This window comes from Hemitrygon akajei, chromosome 13 (genome assembly GCF_048418815.1).
Source record: "Hemitrygon akajei chromosome 13, sHemAka1.3, whole genome shotgun sequence".
Taxonomy (NCBI): Eukaryota; Metazoa; Chordata; class Chondrichthyes; order Myliobatiformes; family Dasyatidae; genus Hemitrygon; species Hemitrygon akajei.
Genome location: NC_133136.1, coordinates 39,078,333 through 39,102,063, shown reverse-complemented (window position 1 = coordinate 39,102,063; position 23,731 = coordinate 39,078,333). Strand labels below are relative to the sequence as shown.

At 43.8% G+C, this 23,731-nt stretch overlaps 1 protein-coding gene across 1 annotated transcript; it reads left to right on the top strand.

The window, feature by feature from the left end:
- Positions 1 to 1,959: 1,959 nt before the first annotated feature.
- Positions 1,960 to 23,310, top strand: LOC140737786 (granzyme K-like). Its single transcript, XM_073064423.1, has 5 exons — positions 1,960 to 2,015; positions 14,930 to 15,089; positions 16,110 to 16,266; positions 18,461 to 18,718; positions 22,987 to 23,310. The coding sequence occupies exons 2-5, from the start codon at positions 14,986 to 14,988 to the stop codon at positions 23,164 to 23,166; spliced, it is 699 nt and encodes a 232-aa protein (XP_072920524.1). The 5' UTR covers positions 1,960 to 2,015; positions 14,930 to 14,985; the 3' UTR covers positions 23,167 to 23,310.
- Positions 23,311 to 23,731: the final 421 nt, after the last annotated feature.

The window sequence follows — 23,731 nt, the reverse complement described above, 5'->3', positions numbered from 1 at the left end:
TCAATGTTCTTTGACCAGTCCAGTTTATTGTCAATTCACATCCCCAGGTATTTGTAATCCTCCATCATGTCCACACTGACCCCTTGAATGGAAACAGGGGTCACCGGTGCCTTAGCCCTCCTCAGGTCCACCATCAGCTCCTTAGTCTTTTACACATTAAGCTGCAGATGGTTCTGCTCGCACCATGTGACACCTAGACGCATGAAGCCAGGGAAAGGTGAAGTTTCTGCCGCGGAATCCAGTGGCTGTTAGTGAGGGGCAAACGAGCTGTTTCTAGAGACACCCAGTGAAAGGGGGTTTCATACAGAATGTTTTGAAGTTAAAAGTTCAAAATTTAATATCAAATTACATTTATGTCACTGTTTACAATGCTGAGATGTTGTTCTTCAAATTGCCTGTCATTGAATGCCTTTTAAAATTGTTGACCAACAAATACAGCTTTCTTAATCGTGACATCAGTTATTCTGTCCTGAATGATGAAGACAGAGAGGAGCGGAGTGATGATGGCGCTAAACGGCAACTCCTTTGCTTGCACCTTCAGAAAAGCTCTTTAATATCATTATTTTTCCCTTTCAGAGATCTTTTGAAGATCCAGACCTGGAGTTAACGCTGACTACGGTTCTTTGCGGGAATGGGACCCGCTCTCTGAGTTTTATAACCGGTCGCTGTTGTTCGGCACGTCAGGAGTTTGGCCTAAGAATCCAGCTCAGTTTTGGAGGCCTAGGATCTCAGGGCTCTGGAGACGGGTGGATCGAAGGTCGGTGTCACGAAAGGAGACCCATGTGTCATTGGGGGAGTCAGAATATCTATGGCTGTGTGCCCAGATCTTTGGGCACAGAGCTCTAAAAAAACTGACGTAATGGACTTTTAACAACGTAAACCTGCGAGCTTTTTGATATGTCTCCCCACTCGCTGTGAAAACAGAGACACCTCTTTCTCCTTTATTAGGGAGAGGGAGACACTGTGGTATGTTGAATACCAGATGGAACATGAGTCTTTGGGGTAACTGCAAGTCTGTGTCTTTCCTGTTGCTTTGTTCACACTTGAGTGCTCGGTGGCGGGTGCCGATGCTTTTTTTGCCGGTGGGGGAGTGGTATTGTTGCTTTCTGCCGCTTATGTGAGGGAGGGAGGGGAGTGGGGGGGGGACTTTGGGGTTCTAACATTTGACTGTCGTTCATTCTTTGAGGCATTCCTCTTTTCGTGGACGGCTATGAAGAAAGAGTATTTCAGGATGTATATTGTATACATTTCTCAGACATTAAATGTACCTTTGAACAGAAATAACAAATATAGGTGATTTCAAGAAATGCTGTGTGTTAGGCATGTTTCACGGTGATTTTCATGATCTGCAGCCCAAAATCCATAAGATAGTCTTCAGGAAACAAAATCTTTGATGCCTGGTGCTATTGGCCTTTTCATTCTGACAAACATATCCCCATCTACCATCTGGGTGATGGATATTGCCATCGGCTCTTTCCAATCTTCCCAAATCTGTGAATAAAAGGAAGCCATCTATATTAATCCAGTGTAATAATATCATTTGGATTTGGATTGTCAATATTTTAAAGTAAATGCAATAAAGTGACATATTCAAATGACGTTTCTCAAATTTAATTGATCTTTTAAGATATCATTTAGCATGCATTCACATAGGATTGGAATAAATATTTTCTATATGTTCTCAGGTTACAGAATTTCAATGAAATGTAAAGAGATAGGCATCAGAATTAAAAGGAATCCCTCCCTGAAACCCAGAATGTTTGCGGAAAATTTCAGGTTCACTATGTCCCTGTCATGTGACTTTCCATAACTGATGTTGATTCAGAACAGTAGATTTGCAAATCTTCACATTCATTAGTGGTTTGGGGGTGGGGAACACTGAAATAAATAAACCACTTCCCTCCAAGTTCATTATAAATTCAATAACTTTGGTGTTATCACAGAAGAAACAATGATGAATCCTTCACTGTACATTCCACTTGTTTTGTTAATTGTCGTCTTCCTAGCTCCAGCGTGTAAGTAGCAAAATAAGGAATACTTAAATATTTTCCATTCAGGAAAGCATTTATTTTAATTATATTTAATTTATGATGCACATTATAATAATGGTTTATGGTAAGTACTGTATATTTACTGTTTTAGCTACATTAATATTTATCTTCTATATATGCCAATAGATGTCTGCTTTGTTGTTTTTCCTTGTAATTTTATTTCTAATTTGGAGAGGACAACTATATAAAATGTGGTTACAAAATTTCAATGAGCAACATGTCAAGCAGCATCTATGGAGGGAAGGAAATTGTAGAAGTGTCAGCTTACTGTTTCTCCAGCCCGTGGCATCTGCTGTTTCTTGTGTCTCCTCGTACTACTATGAACTTTTCCTGGAAATCTACTTCATAATATTTAATTTTTAACTAAATATTATTATCTTTAGGATTCATGAGAAGCTGTGGAAATTAATTCTTGTGTGTTGAATTCTGAGTGGTGGCCATGGGCACTCGCATGGGCCCAAGCTATGCCTGCCTCTTTGTCATCTATGAAGAACAGTCTATGTGTGAAGCCTTCCCAGGTTGGACTCCCCAACTCTTCCTCCACTACTTTGATGACTGCATTGGCGCTACCTCATGCACCATTCGTACGCTTGTCAATTTTATCAATTTGCCACTAACTTCCACTTTTTCCTTAAATTCACTTGGTCCTCCTCTGACACCTCCCTCTACTTTCTTGATCCCGCTGACCCCAGACTGTCAGCTGTCATCTTTTACAAACCTACAGATTTCCATGGTTATCTCGACTATACCTGTTCCCAATTTATCTCCTGTAAAATGCTATTCCCTTTTCTCAGTTTTTTTGTCTTCTGTAGGAGCATGAATGAAGCCACCGGAGAAAGTACTGGTAGATACAGAGCAGCTTCTTTATTCGACAAAACAAGCTACAGCAGGCATGATATGGAGATGCTTCCGGTCGAAAGGTCTCCAGGCTCAACATAGGGCTCGATATTTTATGTGCTAAACATCAAAGAACAATTCCATGTTTACAATATATGGACAATGCTTTCTTTGACTACGCACAAACTTCACACCTGCTGATTGGCAGCCACATCAGACATCAAAATGAACTTTAATCAGCATTGTCTGGTCTGGGATTCACAGCTTTTTTAGGAACCCATTGATCTGAGCTGCACTCCAAATTAAATCCACAATACATATTCAAATGTGAAGACTGGTAGCCAAAGTCATTTTTGCTAAACCCAGACATCGCTCTAGCATACCCTTGTCTTGATCCTCCTGGGCAAAAATAAATTTGCACCAACCTAAAGGAGGATCTACTCAAATAGGGCAGAAAAATGCCCTGCTCAGAACTCCACCCATCCCCTACCCCAAGCTAAAACACTCTCTTTCCCGGGGCACCAGCAAGTGCATCACAGGCCCTCTCGTCGATGTACAGGAAGGAGTTGGTGTGGTCTCTATTTGAATGAATGCTGAAAGGGTCCAGCTCATTTCTATTCATTCCCCATTCGGGCTGGGGGTGACTGTCTTCAGAAGCCATGTGCAGTCCTTCTCAATCTGCCATGCTATCGAAGTTGTGGAACCTGCTGTCTCTGTTAACTTTTGCCAGTATATTTTCTATTCTATGTTATTCAGCTCAGCAACCAGCCTTCATTACAGAATACCAGGCTTTAGATGTTTCAAAAAGAACAGAGAGGGAGGCAAAAGAGGAGGGGCATGGAATTGCTAATTAGAGATGGTGTCACAGCTGCAGAAAAGGAGGAAGTCATGGAGGGATTGTCTGCTGATTCATTGTGGGTGGATGTCAGGAACAAGAAAGGGGCAATAACCTTACTGGATGTTTTTATAGACCTCCCAATAGTAACAGGGATATTGAGGAGCAGATAGGGAGGCAGATTATGGAATGGTGCAATAGCAATAGGTTTGTTGTGATGCAAGATTTTAACTTTCCTAATATTGATTTGCATCTCCTTAGCGCAAGGAGTTTAGATGGGCTAGAGTTTGTTAGGTGTGTTCAGGAAGGTTTCCTGATGCAATATGTAGATAAGCCAACTCAAGGAGAAGCTGTACTTGATCTGGTATTGGGAGATGAATCTGGTATGATGTCAGATCTCTTGGTGGGAGAGCATTTTGGAGATAGTGACCATAACTCTACCTCCTTCACCATAGTGCTGGAGAGGGATAGGAGCAGACAATTTGGGAAAACGGTTAATTGGGGTGGGGGGAATATGATGCTATTAGGTAGGAACTTGGGAGAATAAATTGGAAACAGATATTCTCAGGGAAATACACGGCAGAAATGTGGCAAATGTTCAGGGAACATTTGCATGGGGTTCTGCATAGGTAAGTTGCATTGAGGCAGGGAAAGAATGGTAGGGTTAAAGAACCACGATGTACAAAGTATGTAGAAAATCTAGTTAAGAAGAAAAGAAAAGTTTATGAAAATTTCAAGAAACTAGGTACTGTTAGAGCTCTAGAAAATTACAAGGAACGAGCTTAAGAATGAAATTAGGAGAGCCAGAAGAGGCCATGAGAAGGCCTTGGTGATCAGTTTTAAGGAAAACCCCAAGGCATTCTACAAGTATGTGACGAGCAGGAGAATGAGCTGTGTGAGAATAGGACCAATCAGATGTGATAGTGGAAATGTGTGCATGGAGTCGGAGGAAGTAGCAGAAGTTCTTAATAAGTACTTTGCTTCAGTATTCACCAGGAAAAAAACTTTGGCAATTGTGGGGATGATTTACAGCAGGTTGAAATGCTTGAGCATATAGACGTTAAGAAAGAGGATATGCTGGAGCCTTTGAAAAGCATTAAGTTAGATAAGTCACCAGGACCAGATGAGATATACCCTAGGTTACATTGGAAAGCGAGGAAGGAGTTTGCTGAGCTTCTTGCGATGATCGTTGCATCATCAATAGGGATGGGAGAAGTACCGGAGGATTGGAGGGTTGCAAATGTTGTTCCCTTGTTCAAGAAAGGGAGCATAGATAACCCAGGAAATTATAGACCAGTGAGTGTGACTTCAGTGGTGGGCAAATTGTTGGAAAAGATCCCGAGAGGCAGGATTTATGAGCACTTGGAGAGACATAATCTGATTAGGGATAGTCAGCATGACTTTGTGAAAGGCAGGTCATGCCTTACGAGCCTGACTGAATTTTTTGGGGAAGTAATAAAACACATTGATGAAGGTAGAGCAGTGGATGTAGTGTATATGGATTTCAGTAAGGTATTTGATAAGGTTCTCCATGCAAGGCTCATTCAGAAAGTAAGGAGACACAGGATCCAAGGAGACCTTACTTTGTGGATCTAGAATTAGCTTGCACACAGAAGGCAAGGGGTGGTTGTAGATGGTTCATGTTCTGCATGGAGGTTGGTGTCCAGTGGTGTTTTGCAGGGAGCTGTTCTGGGACCCCTCCTTTTTGTGATTTTTATAAATCACCTGGATGAAGAAGAAGGGTGGGTTAGTAAGTTTGCTGATGACACAAATGGTTGGGGGTGTTGTGGATATTCTGGAGGGTTTTCAGAGTTACTCCGGGACATCGACAGGATGCAGAACTGGGCTGAGAAGTGGCAGATGGACTTCAAACCAGATAAGTGTGAAGTGATTCATTTTGGTAGGTCCAATTTGAAGACAGAATGGTAAGACTCTTGGCAGTGTGGAGGATCTGAGAGATCTTGGGGTCCATATGGAGAGGACAATCAAGGCTGCTGTGCAATTTGACAGTGTTGTTAAGAAAGTGTAGGTTGCGTTGGCCTTTATTAACCATGGGATTGAGATCAAGAGCCGTAAAGTAATGTGTCTTCTGCCTTTGCGTTTCCTGTGAGTGTGTTTCCATCAACTGTGGTCAGGTCTGGTGTGTCCGGCTGATGTTCATCTCTTAGGATCGCTGTACATTTGAGCAACAGGAAGGTGGTTTAACCACAGTCCTGTGTTTCCAGTGGCTGCCTTGCCGAGTCTGCACACAGACGCAAGTGTTACGTGTTAAAAGTACCATCTGTGGTCTCATCCACCCCTAACAGTTGGCATATTTCCTTCATCACTTTCCCTGTGAAATGTGCTCCCTGATCCGAGTCCAGCTGGACTGGGGTTCCCCACCTTGGGAGGATTTCCTGAACTGGAATCCATGTGGTAGAATCCATCCTTGTTGGGAAAGCCACTACCCACCGGGTGAAGTGATCGGGAATTACTAGATTGTAGCTATTCCCCCTGCTTTTGGGTCGGGGTCCCAAGAAGTCAATCTGGATGTTTCCCCAGGGTCCCTTTGGCTGTGACTGATTTGCCAAATGTAGATTTATGCCCTTACCAGAGTTATGCTGGGCACATTTGAAACAATGATGGCAGGATTTCTCAACAGCCCGCCCATCCCTGGCCACCACCAGTCCTGCCACAGGGTGGTAATCATGCTCTGCCTTCCCTGATGCATCACCCCATGATATAATTCCAGTCGTATCTCCCTAACACATGGTAGTACCACGAATCCTTCCTCCCCGTGTGCCCAGCTCCTCTCTGGTCCCTCCTTTTGCACCCTTTCTCCTCCATGTCTCCTTCCCTTCTGCCTCCACCTCTTTATAGAATTTGACTAAACCGGCTTCTGTCATATCTTTCTGCAGGCTTGCAGTTTCAATTGGCTGTTGTTCCTTCTTCTCAGTGATGTCTGCCCACTCGATTCCTTTCTGCTCCTGACTCTCCCCTTTCTGGTCAGCTTTCACTTTGATGACCGCCACATCTGCTGGCAGACTCACTGCTTCCAGCAGTTTTTGTATTAGGTGTCCATGCCGAATACCTGGCCCTCTGCTATCTGTGACTGCTCTCTGCCTGCCCCCGTCTTCAGGAGCTCTATGGGGTATGGGGTGTGTGTAGTCTGAGTTGTCCCACCACTACAACTGGTTCATTTACTTGCACTGACCACACGGTGCAGTCTGAAGTTCCTAGGCAGCAGGGAAGTCTTTCTGCAACGGGTGTCTGTTTGAATAATAGGCCTCTGGCCTTCTTGTATCCCCATGGACCTGCAGCACAACTGTGTCGAAGTGCCCTCCCTCGATGCTGCAGTACAAGTGAAAGGGGTGAGCCACATTGGGTAATACTCACTCAGGTGCAGAGACCAGGGCTTTCCTGATATCTGTAAAAGCCCTTTTCTCATCTGTCTCCTAACTCACTTCCTCCAGAGGGGCTTCCCTCCTTTAATCAAGGCCTAGATCAGGTGCTGAGATCCCTAGAATGAAATTACGACAGTAATTAAATAGACCCGTTACTTTCCTCACTCCCTTAATGTTTACTGGACGGGGCATGAGTCTGTTTGCTGAGTCTCTGTCATCTGACCCTGGGAAATGGTGTAGTCTAGGTATTGTATGGCTTCCTATCTGAGCCTTGTGTGAACTGATTTTAAACCCCCGTTGCCTTGCAGTATCTCTAAAACACTGGCTATTGCCCCTAAATGACCTGCTTCATCTTTCAAAGCAATTGGTAGATCATCTGCATATTGTCTAAGCTGGTCGATCCGTACGACATTAGATAGAACTTTTCCAAAGTCTGTGCCACGACCTTATGGAAAAATGGCTGGGCTATTGTGGAAATCCTGGGGGAGTCTGGTCCATGTATACTGCTGCCCACTCAGAGTGAACGCAAATTGTTCTTGAGACTCATGTGCTTAGGGGAGCACCCAAACTCCATTAGCGATATCCAGGACAGAAAAATAACTTTACGTTCTGGAGAAAGGCCGTTCTGGATTGTTGCTGGTCTTGCCACAATGGGATGCAATCTCACCGTGGTTTTTTAAAGAGCGGGATCGTCTTTTGTTAATGGATATGATCCATCGGGTTGCTTAACTGGCCATATAAGCGAGTTAGTAGTTGCCGCAATCTCTCTGATACCCTCTGCTGTGTTTGTTCCGTCACTATACTCTGAACAGCGGTCAGTGTGTCAGTTTTATAGGGTACTGCTCATGGGGATTATACAAACCCCCCTCTATATTAACTGGGTTTATCTTTACTTGACCACAATCTTGATTGTGTCTATCCCATACTTCTGGGAACAGCTGATAAAGTAACCCATGGAAACAATCCTGGCTCCAGTCTCTGATGATTGGGGCAACTGTGACTATGCAAGCCAGGCTGTGTATTCTATTGGCTGTACACAATCACTGCCCCTGACATAGAAACATAGAAAACCTACAGCACAATACAGGCCCTTCAACCCACAAAGCTGTGCCGAATATTTCCTTACCTTAGAAATGATCTCGGGTTACCTATAACCCTATACTTTTCTGCGCTCCATGTACCTGTCCAGGAGTCTCTTATAAGACCCTATCACACTCGCCTCCACCACTGCCGCCAGCAGCCTATTCCATGCACTCACCACTCCCTGCGTAAAAAACATAACCCTGACATCTCCTTTGTATCTACTTCGAAGCACCTTAAAACTGCGCCCTCTCATGCTACCCATTTTAGTCCTGGGAGAAAGCCTCTGATTATCCACACGATCAATGCCTCTTATCATCTTATACACCTCTATCAGGTCACCTTTCATCCTCCATCGCTCCAAGGAGAAAAGGCCGAGTTCACTCAACCTGTTCTCATAAGGCATGCTCCCCAATCCAGGCAACATCCTTGTAAATCTCCTCTGCACCCTTTCTATGGCTTCCACATCCTTCCTGTAGTGAGGCGACTAGAACTGAGCACAGTACTCCAAGTGGGGTCTAACCAGGGTCCTATATAGCTACAACATTACCTCTCGTCTCCTAAACTTAATCCCACGTTTGATGAAGGACAATGCACCATACACTTTCTTAACCACAGAGTCAACCTGCGCAGCAGTTTTAAGTGTCCTATGGACTCGGACCCCAAGATCCCTCTGATCCTTCACACTGCCAAGAATCTTACCATTAATGCCATCATATTTGACCTGCCAAAATGTGCCACCTCACACTACTCTGGGTTGAACTCCATCTGCCACTTCTCAGCCCAGTTTTGCGTCCTATCAATGTCCTGCTGTAACTTCTGACAGCCCTCCACACTATCCACAACACCCCCAACCTTTGTGTCATCAGCAAATTTACTAACCCATCCCTCCACTTCTTCATCTAGGTCATTTATAAAAATCACGAAGAGCATGGTCCCAGAACAGAACCCTGAGGCACACCACTAGTGACCGACCTCTATGATGAATATGACTCGTCTACAACCACTCTTTGCCTTCTGTGGGCAAGCCAGTTCTGGATCCACAAAGCAATGTCCCCTTGGATCCCATGCCTTTACGTTCTCGATAAGCCTTGCATGGGGTATCTTATCAAATGCCTTGCTGAGATCCATATACACTACATCTACTGCTCTTCCTTCATCAATGTGTTTAGTCACATCCTCAAAAAATTCAATCAGGCTCGTAAGGCATGTCCTGCCTTTGACAAAGCCCTGCTGACTGTTCCTAATCATATTATGCCTCTCCAAATGTTCATAAATCCTTTCTCTCAGCATCTTCTCCATCAACTTACCAACCACTGAAGTAAGACTCACAGGTCTATAATTTCCTGGGCTATCTCTACTCACTTTCTTGAATAATGGACAACATCTGCAACCCTCCAATTCTCTGGAATATCTCCCGTTCCCATTGATGATGCAAAGATCATCGCCAGAGGCTCAGCAGTAGCGTGGGGTACTTCTCATCCGGTCCTGGTCACCTTTCCAACTTGATGCATTCCAAAAGCTCCAGCACATCCTCTTTCTTAATATTTTCATGCTCAAGCTTTTCAGTCCACTGTAAGTCATCCCTACAATCGCCATGATCCTTTTCCGTAGTGAATTCTGAAGCAAAGTACTCATTAAGTACCTCTGCTATCTCCTCTGGTTTCATACGCACTTTTCTACTATCACACTTGATTCGTCCTATTCTCTCATGCCTTATCCTCTTGCTCTTCACATACTTGTAGAATGCCTTAGGGTTTTCCTTAATCCTGTCTGCCAAGACCTTCTCATGACCCCTTCTGGCTCTCCTAATTTCTTTCTTGAGCTTCTTCCTGCTAGCCTTATAATCGTATAGATCTCTGTCATTACCTAGTTTTTTGAACCTTTCATAAGCTCTTCTTTTCTTCTTGACTAGACTTACAACAGCCTTTGTACACCATGGTTCCTGTATCCTACCATCCTTTCCTTGTCTCATTGGAACGTACTTATGCAGAACTCCACGCAAATATCCCCTGAACATTTGCCACATTTCTTCCGTATATTTCCCTGAAAACATCTGTTCCCAATTTATGCTTCCAAGTTCCTGCCTGATAGCCTCATATTTCCCCTTACTCCAGTTAAAAGCTTTCCTATCTTGTCTGTTCCTCTCCCTCTCCAATGCTATGGTAAAGGAGATAGAATTGTGATCACTGTCTCCAAAATGCTCTCCCACTCAGAGACCTGACACCTGACCAGGTTCATTTCCCAATACCAGATCAAGTACAGCTTTTCCTCTTTTAGGCTTATTTACATATCGTGTCAAGAAACCTTCTTCAACATACCTAACAAACTCCACCCCATCTCAATCAATATTTGAGAAATTAAAATCTCTCACCATGACAACCCTGTTATTATTACACCTTTCCTGAATCTGTCTCCCTATCTGCCCCTCGGTGTCCCTGTTACTATTGGGTGGTCTATAAAAAACAGCCGGTATATTTATTGACCCCTTCCTGTTCCTAAGTTCTACCCACAGAGACTCCATAGACAATCCCTCCATGTCTTCCTCCTTTTCGCAGCCATGACACTAGCTTTGATCAACAGTGCCACACCCCAACCTCTTTTGCCTCCCTCTCTGTCCTTTCTGAAACATCTAAAGCTTGGCAGTTGAAGTAACCATTCCTGCCCCGAGTCTCTGTAATGACCACAACATCACAGCTCCAAGTACTGATCCATACTCTAAGCTTATCCGCTTTGTTCATAATACTCCTCGCATTAAAATAGACACATCTCAAACCATTGGTCTGAGCGTGTTCCTTCTCTATCACCTGCCCATCCTCCCTTTTGCACCGTCTCCAAGCTTTCCCTATTTGAGAGCCAACCTCCCTTTCCTCCGCCACCTCAGTTCAGTTCCCACCCCCCAACAATTCTAGTTTAAATTCTTCCCAATAGACTTAGCAAACCTCCCCGCCAGGATATTGGTCCCCCTTGTATTAAAGTGCAAACCCATCCTTTTTGTACAGGTTATGCCTGCCCCAAAAGAGATCCCAATGATCCAGAAATCTGAATTCCTGCCCTCTGCTCCAATCCCTCAGCCACACATTTATCCTCCACCTCACTCTATTCCTATACTCACTGTCTTATTACTTCTCCCTTTCCCGAGCCTATAAATGCCCCTGCTTCCTTTAGGGTGTCTATTCCAAGGATGGTGCCCTCATTATTTGGAGATACCTAGAAATACACTGGAAGCTGCACTCCCCCAGTTTCAAGTATTTGCCACTCGCTTCTTTCTGCCTTCACTGTTTTCCCTCCTCCACCCCTAATATAAATAGCCTGTCCAGTTGTTGGCAAGGATAGGTCAGTTATTGATATCAATGCTCCTGGGTCCACAAAGATATCGCATTTCCGGCCCCCCTAACAATGCAGTTGTGTACATCTGCGGGTCACCAGCGCAGGCCGTGGGGGCCATCGCCGCATCTTTTACTGACCCAGGCGGTGTCTTCACCGTTCTACGATCTGATGGACGGTCAGTTTGGTCAGACTGGGTGTTGATGGGGTGAGAGATTGTGTGTCTACTGTGCTGTTCACTTGTTTTTCTTTCCTCTTTTTTGGTCACTGCCTTCAACCATGTACGTCGTATCAGTCACATCTGTAGCATATGAACTCCTTTACCCTCCCACATCTACTCGAGCAGTTCCATGCTCTGTGAGCTGGCCGCCAGCAAACAGAACACATCACAGTAGCTGCATCTACTACAGCTGCTTTACAATTTCTCTTGCACTTTCTTCGGTCTATCTCACAGGCCCACAGAACTATCACAGAGTAGGCCGACCCCACTGTTATCCCGAAATCTAAACCTTCCTGGTGAGCTGAGCGCAGGTCTTCCATCAGCATTTTTAGGAAGATTGGGTCGTCCCTCCCAGGATTATCCAATCCTGAATATTCCTCGTACGCTCGATATTTACATTCTGCATAATCCATGGCTGAGTCATCAGCTCACAGCCATTATCGTTCCCCGGTTATTCCCACCTCCCCCCAGTCACCGCCTCACTTCTCCTTTAAAAGAGCGATATCTTTCTTCATTGTTTGGCATTCCCAGTAGTTGCCCATGGACCATCCCGCACCCCCTGGGCCAGACGGTTCCACGTATTCCTTGGGCACTTTGCTTTTACCAACATGTGTATATCTTTAGTGTGCATCTGGTGAACCTCTCCCTGAAATATCTCCACAATAATTCCCACACTATGCGAAATAGAAATGACGGGTACCAGCTAAACAGTTCTTCCTTAAAACCGCAGAGTATGTACTCCGCAATCTGCCACTTTTGAGTACCTGAACACATGACGTCTGCAGTATTCTTCACATCACACTCGCAAAACGTGTACTCTGAAATGCAGCTCCTCGATCGGATGAGTTTCCACGTCCCCACTCTGGTGTCGTGAACTGTCAATAACCACCCTTCACAACTGGTGGCTTCGTCTCACCAAATTAACACGCAAAGTTTTGTCTCTTACATAAACAAACATGCACACACACACACCACATTTATGCCTACCAGTTCAGCTCTCCATGTTTGTGTTCCCGTGTACCACCAACCCGAACAGATCCAAGTTTAAATGCTATTTCATAAAATACTCACCCAGTTAGACTGCTGAAATCACTGGCCACACGATGGGTCAGGAAGGTATCCCACTCCTGACACCAAGTGTTGTTGCGTGAATGAAATCGCTGGAGAAAATTACTGGTAGATACAAAGCAGCTTCCTTATTCGACAAAACAAGGTGCAGCAGGCATCATTCGGAGACGCTTTTGGTCGAAAGATCTCCAGGCCCAACATGGGGCTCAATATTTTATGTGCTCAACATCAAAGGACAACTTTATATTTACAATGTATGGACAATACTTTCTTTGAAACAACACACAAACTTCACACCTCCTGATTTGCATGCACACGACAGACATCTGATTTTAATGAATTTTTATCAACATTGTCTAGTCTGTGATTGATGACTTTTATGAACCCATTGTTCAGAGATGCTCTCCAAATTAAATCCACAATGCATACTCAGATACGGACACTTGTAACCAAAGTCATTTGTTAAGTGCAAATGTGCTAATCCCCAAATTCCCTCTAAAACCTTCAACACATCTATTCCCGGGATGCTTTTGGGTTTCTCTCCCTCTACTATTGATGCTCCTCTCACTTGAATTTCCTCCATTTCTTGTACATAGAAACATAGAAAACAGGTGTAGGAGTAGGCCATTCGGCCCTTCGAGCCTGTACCGCCATTCAGTATGATGATGGCTGATCATCCAACTCAGAACCCTGTACCTGCTTTCTCTCCATACCCCCTGATCCCTTTAGCCACAAGGGCCATATCTAACTTCTTCTTAAATATAGCCAATGAACCGGCTTCAACTGTTTCCTGTGGCCAGGAATTCCATAGATTCACCACTCTCTGTGTGAAGAAGTTTTTCCTCATCTCAGTCCTAAAAGGCTTCCCCTTTATCCTTAAATTGTGACCCCTCGTTCTGGACTTCCCCAACATCGGAAACAATCTTCCTGCATCTAGCCTGTCCAATCCCTTTAGAATTTTATACCTTTCAATAAGATCTCCCCTCAATCTTCTAAATTCTAGTGAGTATAAGCCTAGTCGATCCAATCTTTCTTCATATGAAAGTCCTGCCATCCCAGGAATCAATCTGGTGAACCTTCTTTGTACTCCCTCTATGGCAAGAATGTCTTTCCTCAGATTAGGGGACCAAAACTGCACACAATACTCTAGATGTGGTCTCACCAAGACCTTGTACAACTGCAGTAGAACCTCCCTGCTCCTGTACTCAAATCCTTTTGCTATGAATGCCAACATACCATTTGCCTTTTTCACCGCCTGCTGTACCTGCATGCCCACCTTCAATGACTGGTGTACAATGACACCCAGGTCTCGTTGCACCTCCCCTTTTTCTAATTGGCCACCATTCAGATAATAATCTGTTTTCCTGTTCTTGCAACCAAAGTTGATAACCTCACATTTATCCACATTAAATTGCATCTGCCATGAATTTGCCCACCCATCTAACCTATCCAAGTCTCCCTGCATCCTCTTAGCATCCTCCTCACAGCTAACACCGCCGCCCAGCTTCATGTCATCCGCAAACTTGGAGATGCTGCATTTAATTCCCTCGTCTAAATCATTAATATATATTGTAAACAACTGGGGTCCCAGCACTGAGCCTTGCGGTACTCCACTAATCACTGCCTGCCATACTGAAAAGGTTCCGTTTACTCTCACTCTTTGTTTCCTGTCAGCCAACCAATTCTCTATCCATCTACACATTCTCTGTACAATTATCTGTACATCTACACTCACCCCATCTTCCCTCTGCTGTAATAGTGATAGAGTCCCTCTTGTCCTTGCCTACTCGCCCATCAGCCTCTGCATCCAACACATTATCCTCCGCAATGTACCCCATCTGTAAAGGAAACCGACCACTAATCATATCTTTACCTCCCACCACCCCCCGCTTTCTACAGCGATCGATCCAGTGCCATATTGGGCTGAGTCCATTACTCTCTGCACCTTCTTACACTCTTGTACAATCAAATTGCTGTGCAAGGCCATGGTACAACTACTCTAGGGTTATCCCTGTCAAGGGTAATTAGAGATGGCTAATAATTGCTGGCATTGTCAGTGATGTTCACATCCTGTGTGTGAATAATCATGTATGTGAAATAAAGTGTCAGTATCTTCTATATATTGCAGATCCCGGAGCTAAAATTATTGGAGGTCATGAAGTCAAACCACATTCAAGACCTTATATGGCATCTCTCCAAATAGATTTCAGGAACGGTTCGTTTGCTCCCTATTGCGGAGGTGCTTTGATCAGACCAAACTGGGTACTAACTGCAGCACACTGTGAAGAGTAAGCTATGTGGTTTATGAGTGAAAAAGATATTTTGTGATTAACATACAAGTGCTTAGCTTTCTTAAAATAATTCTGTTTACACTGGTGTCACATCCTCATTAATATATAATCCTCATTAATTAATAATCCTCATTTAATAACATAAATGCCATGTTATTGGCATTTATTTTTGTTAGCAGGTTTCAGTTTGAATGGTCAGATATACACTCCGTGGCCACTTTATTAGGTACCTCTGAGTGTATGTTCATGGTCTTCTGCTGTAGCCCATTGACTTTAAGGTTCAACATGTTGTGCATTCACAGATGCTCTTCTGAACACCACTGTGTAACACGTGGTTATTTGAGTTACTGTCGACTTCCTGTCTGCTTGAACCAGTCTGGCCATTCTCATCTTCCCTCTCTCCTCAACAAAGTGTTTTTGCCGACAGAACTTCTACTCACTGGATGCTTTTTCTTCTTTATCACACCATTCTCTGTAAAAGCTAGAGAATGTTTTACCCGAAAATGTCAGGAGACCAGCAGATACTCAAACCATCCCGTCTGGCAACAACAACCATTCCACAGTCAAATTCACTTAGATCACATTTCTTACCCATTCTGATGTATAGTCTGAATAATGACTGAACTTCCTGATGATGTCTGAATGTTTTTATGCCTTGAGTTGCTGCCACATGATTGGCTGATTAGATATTTGTATTAACATGCAGGTGTACAGGTGCCCCTAATAAAGAGGTAACTGTATGTATGATACCCATTCCACAAATAAGTAAGCACAAGAGTGATTTAAAACGAGTTTGTTTGATGAATGTATTAAAACAACTTTAACTAGGAGCATAGTGTTGGCCCTCGCTTGGATATTGATCCCCTTTTGGAATATGCACATTAACTACCAAATATAATGTAGCTGACCCTTATAGTTCCATGAAGTTTAATGTTTGATTGTTGTCTCCCTGACGCATTTCAGTCAATTATTTTTTAAAGGAAAGAGTAATTAATTATCTTTATTTTTGATTGGTAGCAGAACAATCGCACCAGGCCAGTTTCTTCAAGCAGTTCTTGGAATACATTCTCTTTCCCAGAATGAGAAAAGTGAACAAAAACGACGCATCATCAGACAGATTCCCTATCCAGAATACATCAATTTCAAAAAGGGAAATGATATCATGCTGCTGGAAGTATGATTTTTTTCTGTCATTCTTACACAGTTTTAAAAATCTTTACTTTGCTGCATTAGCAATATTTTCTGGCTTAAGAATAATAACTGTAGTCTGGCTTCATTGAGCGGGATGAGACGTATTTCTAGTGGGGAAAATTTACACTGATTCCTGTCTGGTATGGAATTGCAAGGCATCTGGCTGCAAGTCCTTAAAACGGAATGTGACGACTGTTGAGGGGATCACCAGAGTGCATCTTTCAACCATTAGAGATATTTATCAGGAGTGCTGCGTACACAGGGCCCTTAGTATTGGCAATGGTCCCTTCCATCAGTCCCACTATCTTTTTGACCCCCTACCGTGAGGCAGGTGGTTCGATAGAAATACGACAAGAACTGTGAGGATGAGAAACAGCTTCTTCCCCGAGGCTGTAACATGACTCAACTCCCTGTTACCACCCAGGTCTCATCAGTTATGAAGCGCCAGTAGCTTGTACTCTTTACTTTTTAACTGTGCAACTTATTAATTTATTTGTGGCAATATTACTTTATGTATTATGTGTTTGAGGTACAGTACTGTCTTGTGCCCTTGGTCAGGAGGAATGTTTCATTTGGTGGTATACATGTGTACGATTGAATGACAATATGCTGAACTTGAACTTGAGCTGTCTAAGCCTGGGCAATATCGCAGTTAAACTCCCCCTTGACGTGTAAAGAAAGTTTTCAGCAAGCATCATTAGCAAATGATCACGTGACATTTTCTATCAGTGATTTGGTCCACTGTAACCTAGCTTTATCTAATCGATCCAGGTGAGATGAGTCAGGAGCCTTTATGGTCAGATGATGCATTGATCTATCATATCCCAGAGGAAATTGTTTTCACTAAAGAAGCCTAAAGTTTAGAAATAACAATGTGATCAGACAGAAGTTCCTGAAGAAAAACTCCACATTATTGTGCTTTCGGAACAGAAGGTGGCAGGTACCAAGTTAATTATCATTCCGCTGCTCTCTCCTACAAGAAAACACATTCACTTCCTGCAGCAGCCATTGCAGGAACTCTTGAGAATTCCAATCCTCCCGCAGATGCTGCTCCATCCACGGGCAGATTGTCATTCCAGATTCCAGACTTCAGTGTGTTGCTAATTTAGTTCATACTTTTCCAGGAAATATTGTCCTGGTTAGCACAACGTGTTACAGTACCAGTGACCTGGGTTTAATTCCTTCCACTGTCGGCAAGTTTTTCCCGTGACTGCGTGTGTTTCTTCTGGATGCTCCGGTTTCCTCCCACAGTCCAAAGTGTGCCATTTTGTAGGTGAATCAGTCATTGTAAATTTAGACTAGAATTGAATTGCTGGTGGCTAGCCGGCCGGCGCAGTTTGAAATGCCGGAAGGGACTGTTCGGCACTATTTCTCAATGAATAAATAAATTACTTAGCAACTTGATGGTAGCAAACAAAATGGTTTTGGAGGGAACAAGTAAAGAGAATCAAATTTACACATTGCAAGAAATAAGTAAATTTGAAGGAAGCGTATAATAGTCCATCAAAATGTTTTTGTTGATTGCTTTACCATTCTGTCAGCAATGTGTTCTATATCACTAATATTCCAGCTATATTCTTCTTTATTTGTAACTGAAACAGCATTCAAAAGGCACTGAAAGATTCTGTTTTCCAACTTCTTTTTATCTTTGTATCAATTACTTTGTGTGTTTTCGGTTTTGATAAGATATTATCCGAAGATGTATGGGTTAGTAAGTAAATTGGTCACATTAATGTATTTCGGCTGGAAAGGCCTGTTACTGTGCTGTATCTTTAAACTAAATTAGATTTAAACTTTAATGAAAAGTAGAAATGCGATAGCTAAGTCTGAATTATTGGATGTTCATCATTAACAAAGACAGAGTTAGATAGTGAGGAACCTTCACAGTAGGATCAGTGCTTTATAACCATCATCCACATAATTTTCATGACAAATTATCAATTCCATTATATGAAATGTAGTTGATATTTAACTTTACTGGTCACTTTCAAATGAGTCTCTCTCCCTTTGATCATCTGAAGAAAAGGCAGTAGCTTATCTGCAAAATGCAGAACTCTGGAAAACAAGATATTTAAATAGATAAACCAACAAATCTCTTCAGGAGTAAAGAGATCATTCAGGATATTCTTCACTTTTAGGAGCACAAATACATGAATTCAATGTTTTTGTGTTAACAGCTTGAGACTGATGCAAAAATCAACCAGTATGTGAATGTGCTCAACCTTCCCAAAGGAGGAATCACCGACATGAAATCTGGAACAACGTGCACCGTGGCAGGATGGGGAGAAACAAGGAAACACAATTACTCTGACACACTTCAAGAGGTGGAGGTCGAGGTAATTGATCGCAGAAAATGCAACAGCAATCAGCGTCTTAAATTAACCAAGGACATGATCTGTGTTGGTGACAGCAAAGGCAGTGGGAATGCTTGTAAGGTGAGTATGATGTCTAGCCGTGTTATCAGTAACATTTCTATCAAGCGATTGAATTAAGTATAAAAACCCCAGTGATTCACTGGGGCTTTCCTCAGTGTTACTGTGACTGACTCTTACCTGCTTTCTGAAGAGCTACTCAGTTACATTAAAAAGTCTTCAGAATGTTGTCCAGCATTACCCTAGGGAAGCCAAGGGAAACTAGATTAGGCCATAAATGCTACACTCACAGGCAATGTCCACATCCCCAGGTGGATTAAAAAAAAAATCAGATTAGAAAATGTGTATGTGTTGATTGTGGAGGAACCATTTTCTCGCATTTTCTAGAATCTCATTCTAGGATAGTGGTCACCAACCTTTTTAAGCCCAAGATCCCCTACCTCGGCCTTAGTGAAAGGCAAGATCGACCCCAAATCGGTTAGTCACACACATGTGCACCGGGCAGAAAAGACTGGAAGTAAAACCCCGCAACCCAGAAGTAGAAATAATGTATGTACACCAGGGGTCACCACCCTTTTTTGCACCACGGACCAGTTTAATATTGACAATACTCTTGTGGACCAGCCAACAGGGGACGAGGTGGGGGCGTATTAAACTCAACCGGAATACAGCGATACTCGAAGCAGGTTCCTTATGTCCAGTCTATTCCGCAATTTAGTTTTTGTGGCTCACAGCACTTAGCTTCTGTCCTGCTTGCTCACGTTTTTTCCACTGAGAAAACTCAGTGGGTTTGTCTTTAAGTGCAGGGTGCTTGGACTGAAGGTACCGAAGCAGTTTTGAGGGCTTCATTGCCTCATTAGACAGCCTCCGGGCCGGAACTCCAGCCTACCGCCAGACGCCTTGCCCAGGTGCGGCCTGTCATGGGTGGGGTGAGAGGACAAGGTAAGGGCCCGAGGTCCCCGTGCCGGGGCCACGGCAGTTGCAGTCCGGAGAGAGTGACTGACCGAGCAAGGAGAGCGACAGGACACATGCCCGCCCCCCCCTTGTAGGATCTATCGACCGAGGGATGACTTTCAGTAGATTGCAGCTCTGCTGCTTACGAAACACTGTGCCCGAATTAGGTCGTCTGCAAATATTTTAGCACTGGGTTCCCCATGAACATTCGGTGTGCTAAACAGGTTTAGAGGCGGCGCCCATCTGTCTGCGCTCCAGGTCAGTAGCATCGGCACTTCTTGCCGGCCGTACGAGGCGGCCGATTACCCGAGGCCAACCAGTAATCCCTGGCGCGAGGGTATCACAGTATTTAGGCGACTGATGACCTCGCATGGGTCATGACCGCCCGTGCGTAATGACCTCGTGTGTGTTCAAGTTGACCAGTGGCGTGACAGGGAGTGAGGAACAGCGCAGATGACTCGTATCGTTTCCTCGCGGCCCGGTGGTTGGGGACCACTGAAGTACACTGTGTAGTGCGTGGCGGGGGAGCTGCGGACATGCACACTGGGCAGAAAGAACAAAACTAAAACCCCACCACCCGGAAACAATCTCTCAACAATATTTGTGTATTTATTTTTCATTTTTTTTGGGATCTACTGGGAAAGTCTCAAAGATCGACCAGTCGATCGCGATCGACGGGTTGGCGACCACTACTCTAGGACCTGAGTTTAGATGTCAACATAACTTACTATGATTTCTCTACCAATAAACTTTGTCTACCGTCAGTGTGATGATGAAATGGGCAGATGCAAGGTAACAGAGTCAGTCTAGAGAAATGTAACGTCTAAAATGTAAAGAGAATTTATTCTAAATCGCGTCAATTTGAAAATAAGGATCATGCTAGATCTAGTGCTGTGTCTGATCCTAACATCCAGTTGGGACAGAGTGGATCAGTCTGTCTGACACTCTGTACCCATGAGGTGCCCTGTGAGACAGGCCAGGCTCGGGACGCCGAGCAGAATCAGGAATTGGATCCTGAGGATTTGCCTCCATGAATATCCTGACAGCCTTCAACAGCTCACAGTGAAAAATGATTAAAAACTACACAAGCATATTTAAAGTTGTTTAAAGATAACTGATTATAATACAAAATGATTGAAGCAGTTAAGATAAAGTAAATTTAATAGACTATTTCTCATTATTTAGTTATTTCTCAGACCAGTGACTCCATTCAGTGAAGGAGGTTACTGTTCTTGTGTCAGCTAGTCTTGCTTAAAAGCAGGGGGTCGGGTACAAAGTGAATCTGGCCAGATGCACGAGCTGGGTTCAGCGGAGAGTCGAGTGGCAGAGCGGAGGGACAGCTACACCAGCATTTGACATCTGTTTCATTCTGAACTTTCACATTCTACCACAGTTTGATGTCTATAAGACCACAAGATATAGCAGTAGAATTATGCCATTTGGCCCATCAAATCTGCTCCGCCATTTAATCATGGCTGATCCTTTTTTCTCCTCCTCAGCCTCACTCCCTGGCCTTCACCCCATAACCTTTGATGCCACGTCCAATCAAGAAACTACCAAGATTTGCTTTAAATACACCGAACGATCTGGCCTCCACAGCTGCCTGTGGTAAAAAATTCCACAACTTCACCACCCTCTGGCTGAAGAAATTTCTCCACATCTCTGTTTTAAATGGATGCCCCTCTATCCTGAGGCTGTGCTCTCACCATGACTTCCCTACCATGGGAAGCACCCTTTCCACATCTATTTTGTCCAGGCCTTTCAACATTCAGAAGGTTTCAATGAGATTCCCCTCATCCTTCTAAATTCCAATGGCTACAGATCCAAAGCTATCAAAAGTTCCTCGTAAGATAACCCATTCATTCCGGGAATCATCCTTGTGAACTCCCTCTGAGCCCTCTCCAATGCCAGCACATCTTTTCTTAGATGAGAAGCGCAGAACTGTTCTCAATACTTGAGGCAAAGTCTTATCAGTGCCTTAATAAAGCCTCAGCATCACATCCCTGCTCTTGTATTTAAGACCTCTTGAAATGAATGCGAACATTGCATTTGATTTCCACAACACCGAGTCGACCTGCAAGTTAGCTTCTAGAATGTTCTGCACAAGGACTCACAAGTCACCTGTACCTTTTGTACAGGTCATACCTCCCCCAGAAGAGATCCCAATGATCGAAGAACCTGAAGCCCTGCCCCCTGCACCAGCTTCTCAGCCATGCATTCCTCTGCCAAGTCATCCTGTTTCTACTCTTACTGCCAAGTGGCACAGACAACATTCCAGAAATTACTACCCTGGAGGTCCTGCTTCTCAGTTTTGTGCCTAACTGTCTAAATCGTCTGTTCAGGACCTCTTTTCTTTCTTCTTATGTCATTGGTACCAATATGTACCATGACTTCTGGCTGCTCTCCCTCCATCTCCGAAATGCTGTGGATGTCCTTGACCCTAGCACCAGGGAGGCAAATACCATCCAGGTGTCCAGTTCATGACCAGAGAATGCGCTGCTCTGACTACTCTTCCTCTGATTATTGAGTTCCCTATCACTTTCACTGCCCTCTTCTCTCTTTTCCCCTTCTGCACCACAGACCTATGGTCTGTGCCAGTAACGTGGTCTCTGTGGCATTCCCTTGAGAGTTCATCCCCCACAGCAGTATCCAAAGCGCTATACTTATTATTGATAGGAATGCCAATGGGATGTTCTGCCTATTCACATTTCTTTTATTCCTGACAGTCACCGAGCTACTTGCCCCCTGCAGTTTAGGGGTGACTACTTCTCTGTAACGCTTGATCGATTATCTCCTCGCTCCTCTGTACAAGCTGAAGGTCATCCAGCTGTTGCTCCAGATCCCTAATACGGTCTTCAAGGAGCTGCAGCTGGACGCACTTCGTACTGATGTAGTTCCCTGGGAGATTCTGTGTCTCCCAGAATTCCAACATCCGGCATGAAGAACACACAATGACCATTTATTAAATTAGGTACAGTAAGAGAGAGAAAAAAAGGGAACCTTAGCAGAAGCTTACCCAGAGTCAAGGTCCCACCCTCATCGCTGATCCCTTCTGTACTTGTAAATGAGCATCGCTGACCTGCGAGAAACCTCGTCGCTGTGGCCAGTTCCTGACGCTGACTGGGCAGCCGGAGTCAAATTTGCAGATAGCTGACAGTTTTCTACACAACTGCTGAGTTAGGAATAAACTGAATCCGGGCTGTCGGAAACATTCCATTAAAGTTGCCTGCATTTGTTCCTGGAGTAAACTTACACCTCCTCGGTACAGCTGGGCACGGATAATGAATTGTGATGTGATGTCAAACTGACAGTTTGCAGTCTGTCACTTTAGCTAATTCTGCTCAATTGTCACCTTCATCTTTTTCTCTCTCTTCCAGGGTGATTCAGGCGGTCCTTTGATATGCGACAAAATGTATACTGGGATTGTGTCCTTTGGCAAAAAAAACTGTGCAACATCCAGAGAGCCTGTGGTGTACACTTTACTAACAAAGAGATACATCGATTGGATTCGGGATACAATTTGTTACCCGCTGAAGAATGCTGAAGAGCTGTACTGAGTTATCACAATCCTGCTTCACTCTGCTTTACTTACACTGATGCTCAGTTAATTGGCCTAGAGGGCCGGCTTGCCTCTATCCTTACCTTTTCTGTTTTGCATAAAATGTTACTGCAAAGTGCAATAAAAAACAATAATTATCAAATTCCTTGCCTTGTGAAATTCCTGTCCACTGATGTAAGTTATGAAAGTGAACTGAGCCACATGTAGGGGACATTTTAGACTAGCAGCAGTGACTTGCTTTGCACCATAGAGATGTCGATAGTGGAGGCAATCAGATTGTGAGATAATTAGGATTTGCATTAAAATATCACAGATTGATGGTGGAGTAGCTTTATTTAGGTTGACACAACATCATTAACACAATGCCCTGTGCTGGAATGTTCAATTTTCCTTGTTCTATTAAGTAAATATTAAACTTTTTGACCTGAATGTTCCTCTTGCACTAGCAGTAATGCCCAAAAGTTTCACAGAATGGTAGAAAAAGTCTAAGAAACTTTGCAATTCCCATTTCCAACCCCAGTTGTAGGTTGTACACTTTGAAGGCAGCCAGGAGCAGCATGATG

Bases quoted from the DNA above. Each gene is read 5' to 3' on its own strand.
- LOC140737786 (XM_073064423.1), top strand. From the start codon at position 14,986: ATGGCATCTCTCCAAATAGATTTCAGGAACGGTTCGTTTGCTCCCTAT. The intron at 15,090-16,109 runs GTAAGCTATGTG...TTTGATTGGTAG, and splicing joins ACTGCAGCACACTGTGAAGA to CAGAACAATCGCACCAGGCC. The intron at 16,267-18,460 runs GTATGATTTTTT...TTGTGTTAACAG, and splicing joins ATGATATCATGCTGCTGGAA to CTTGAGACTGATGCAAAAAT.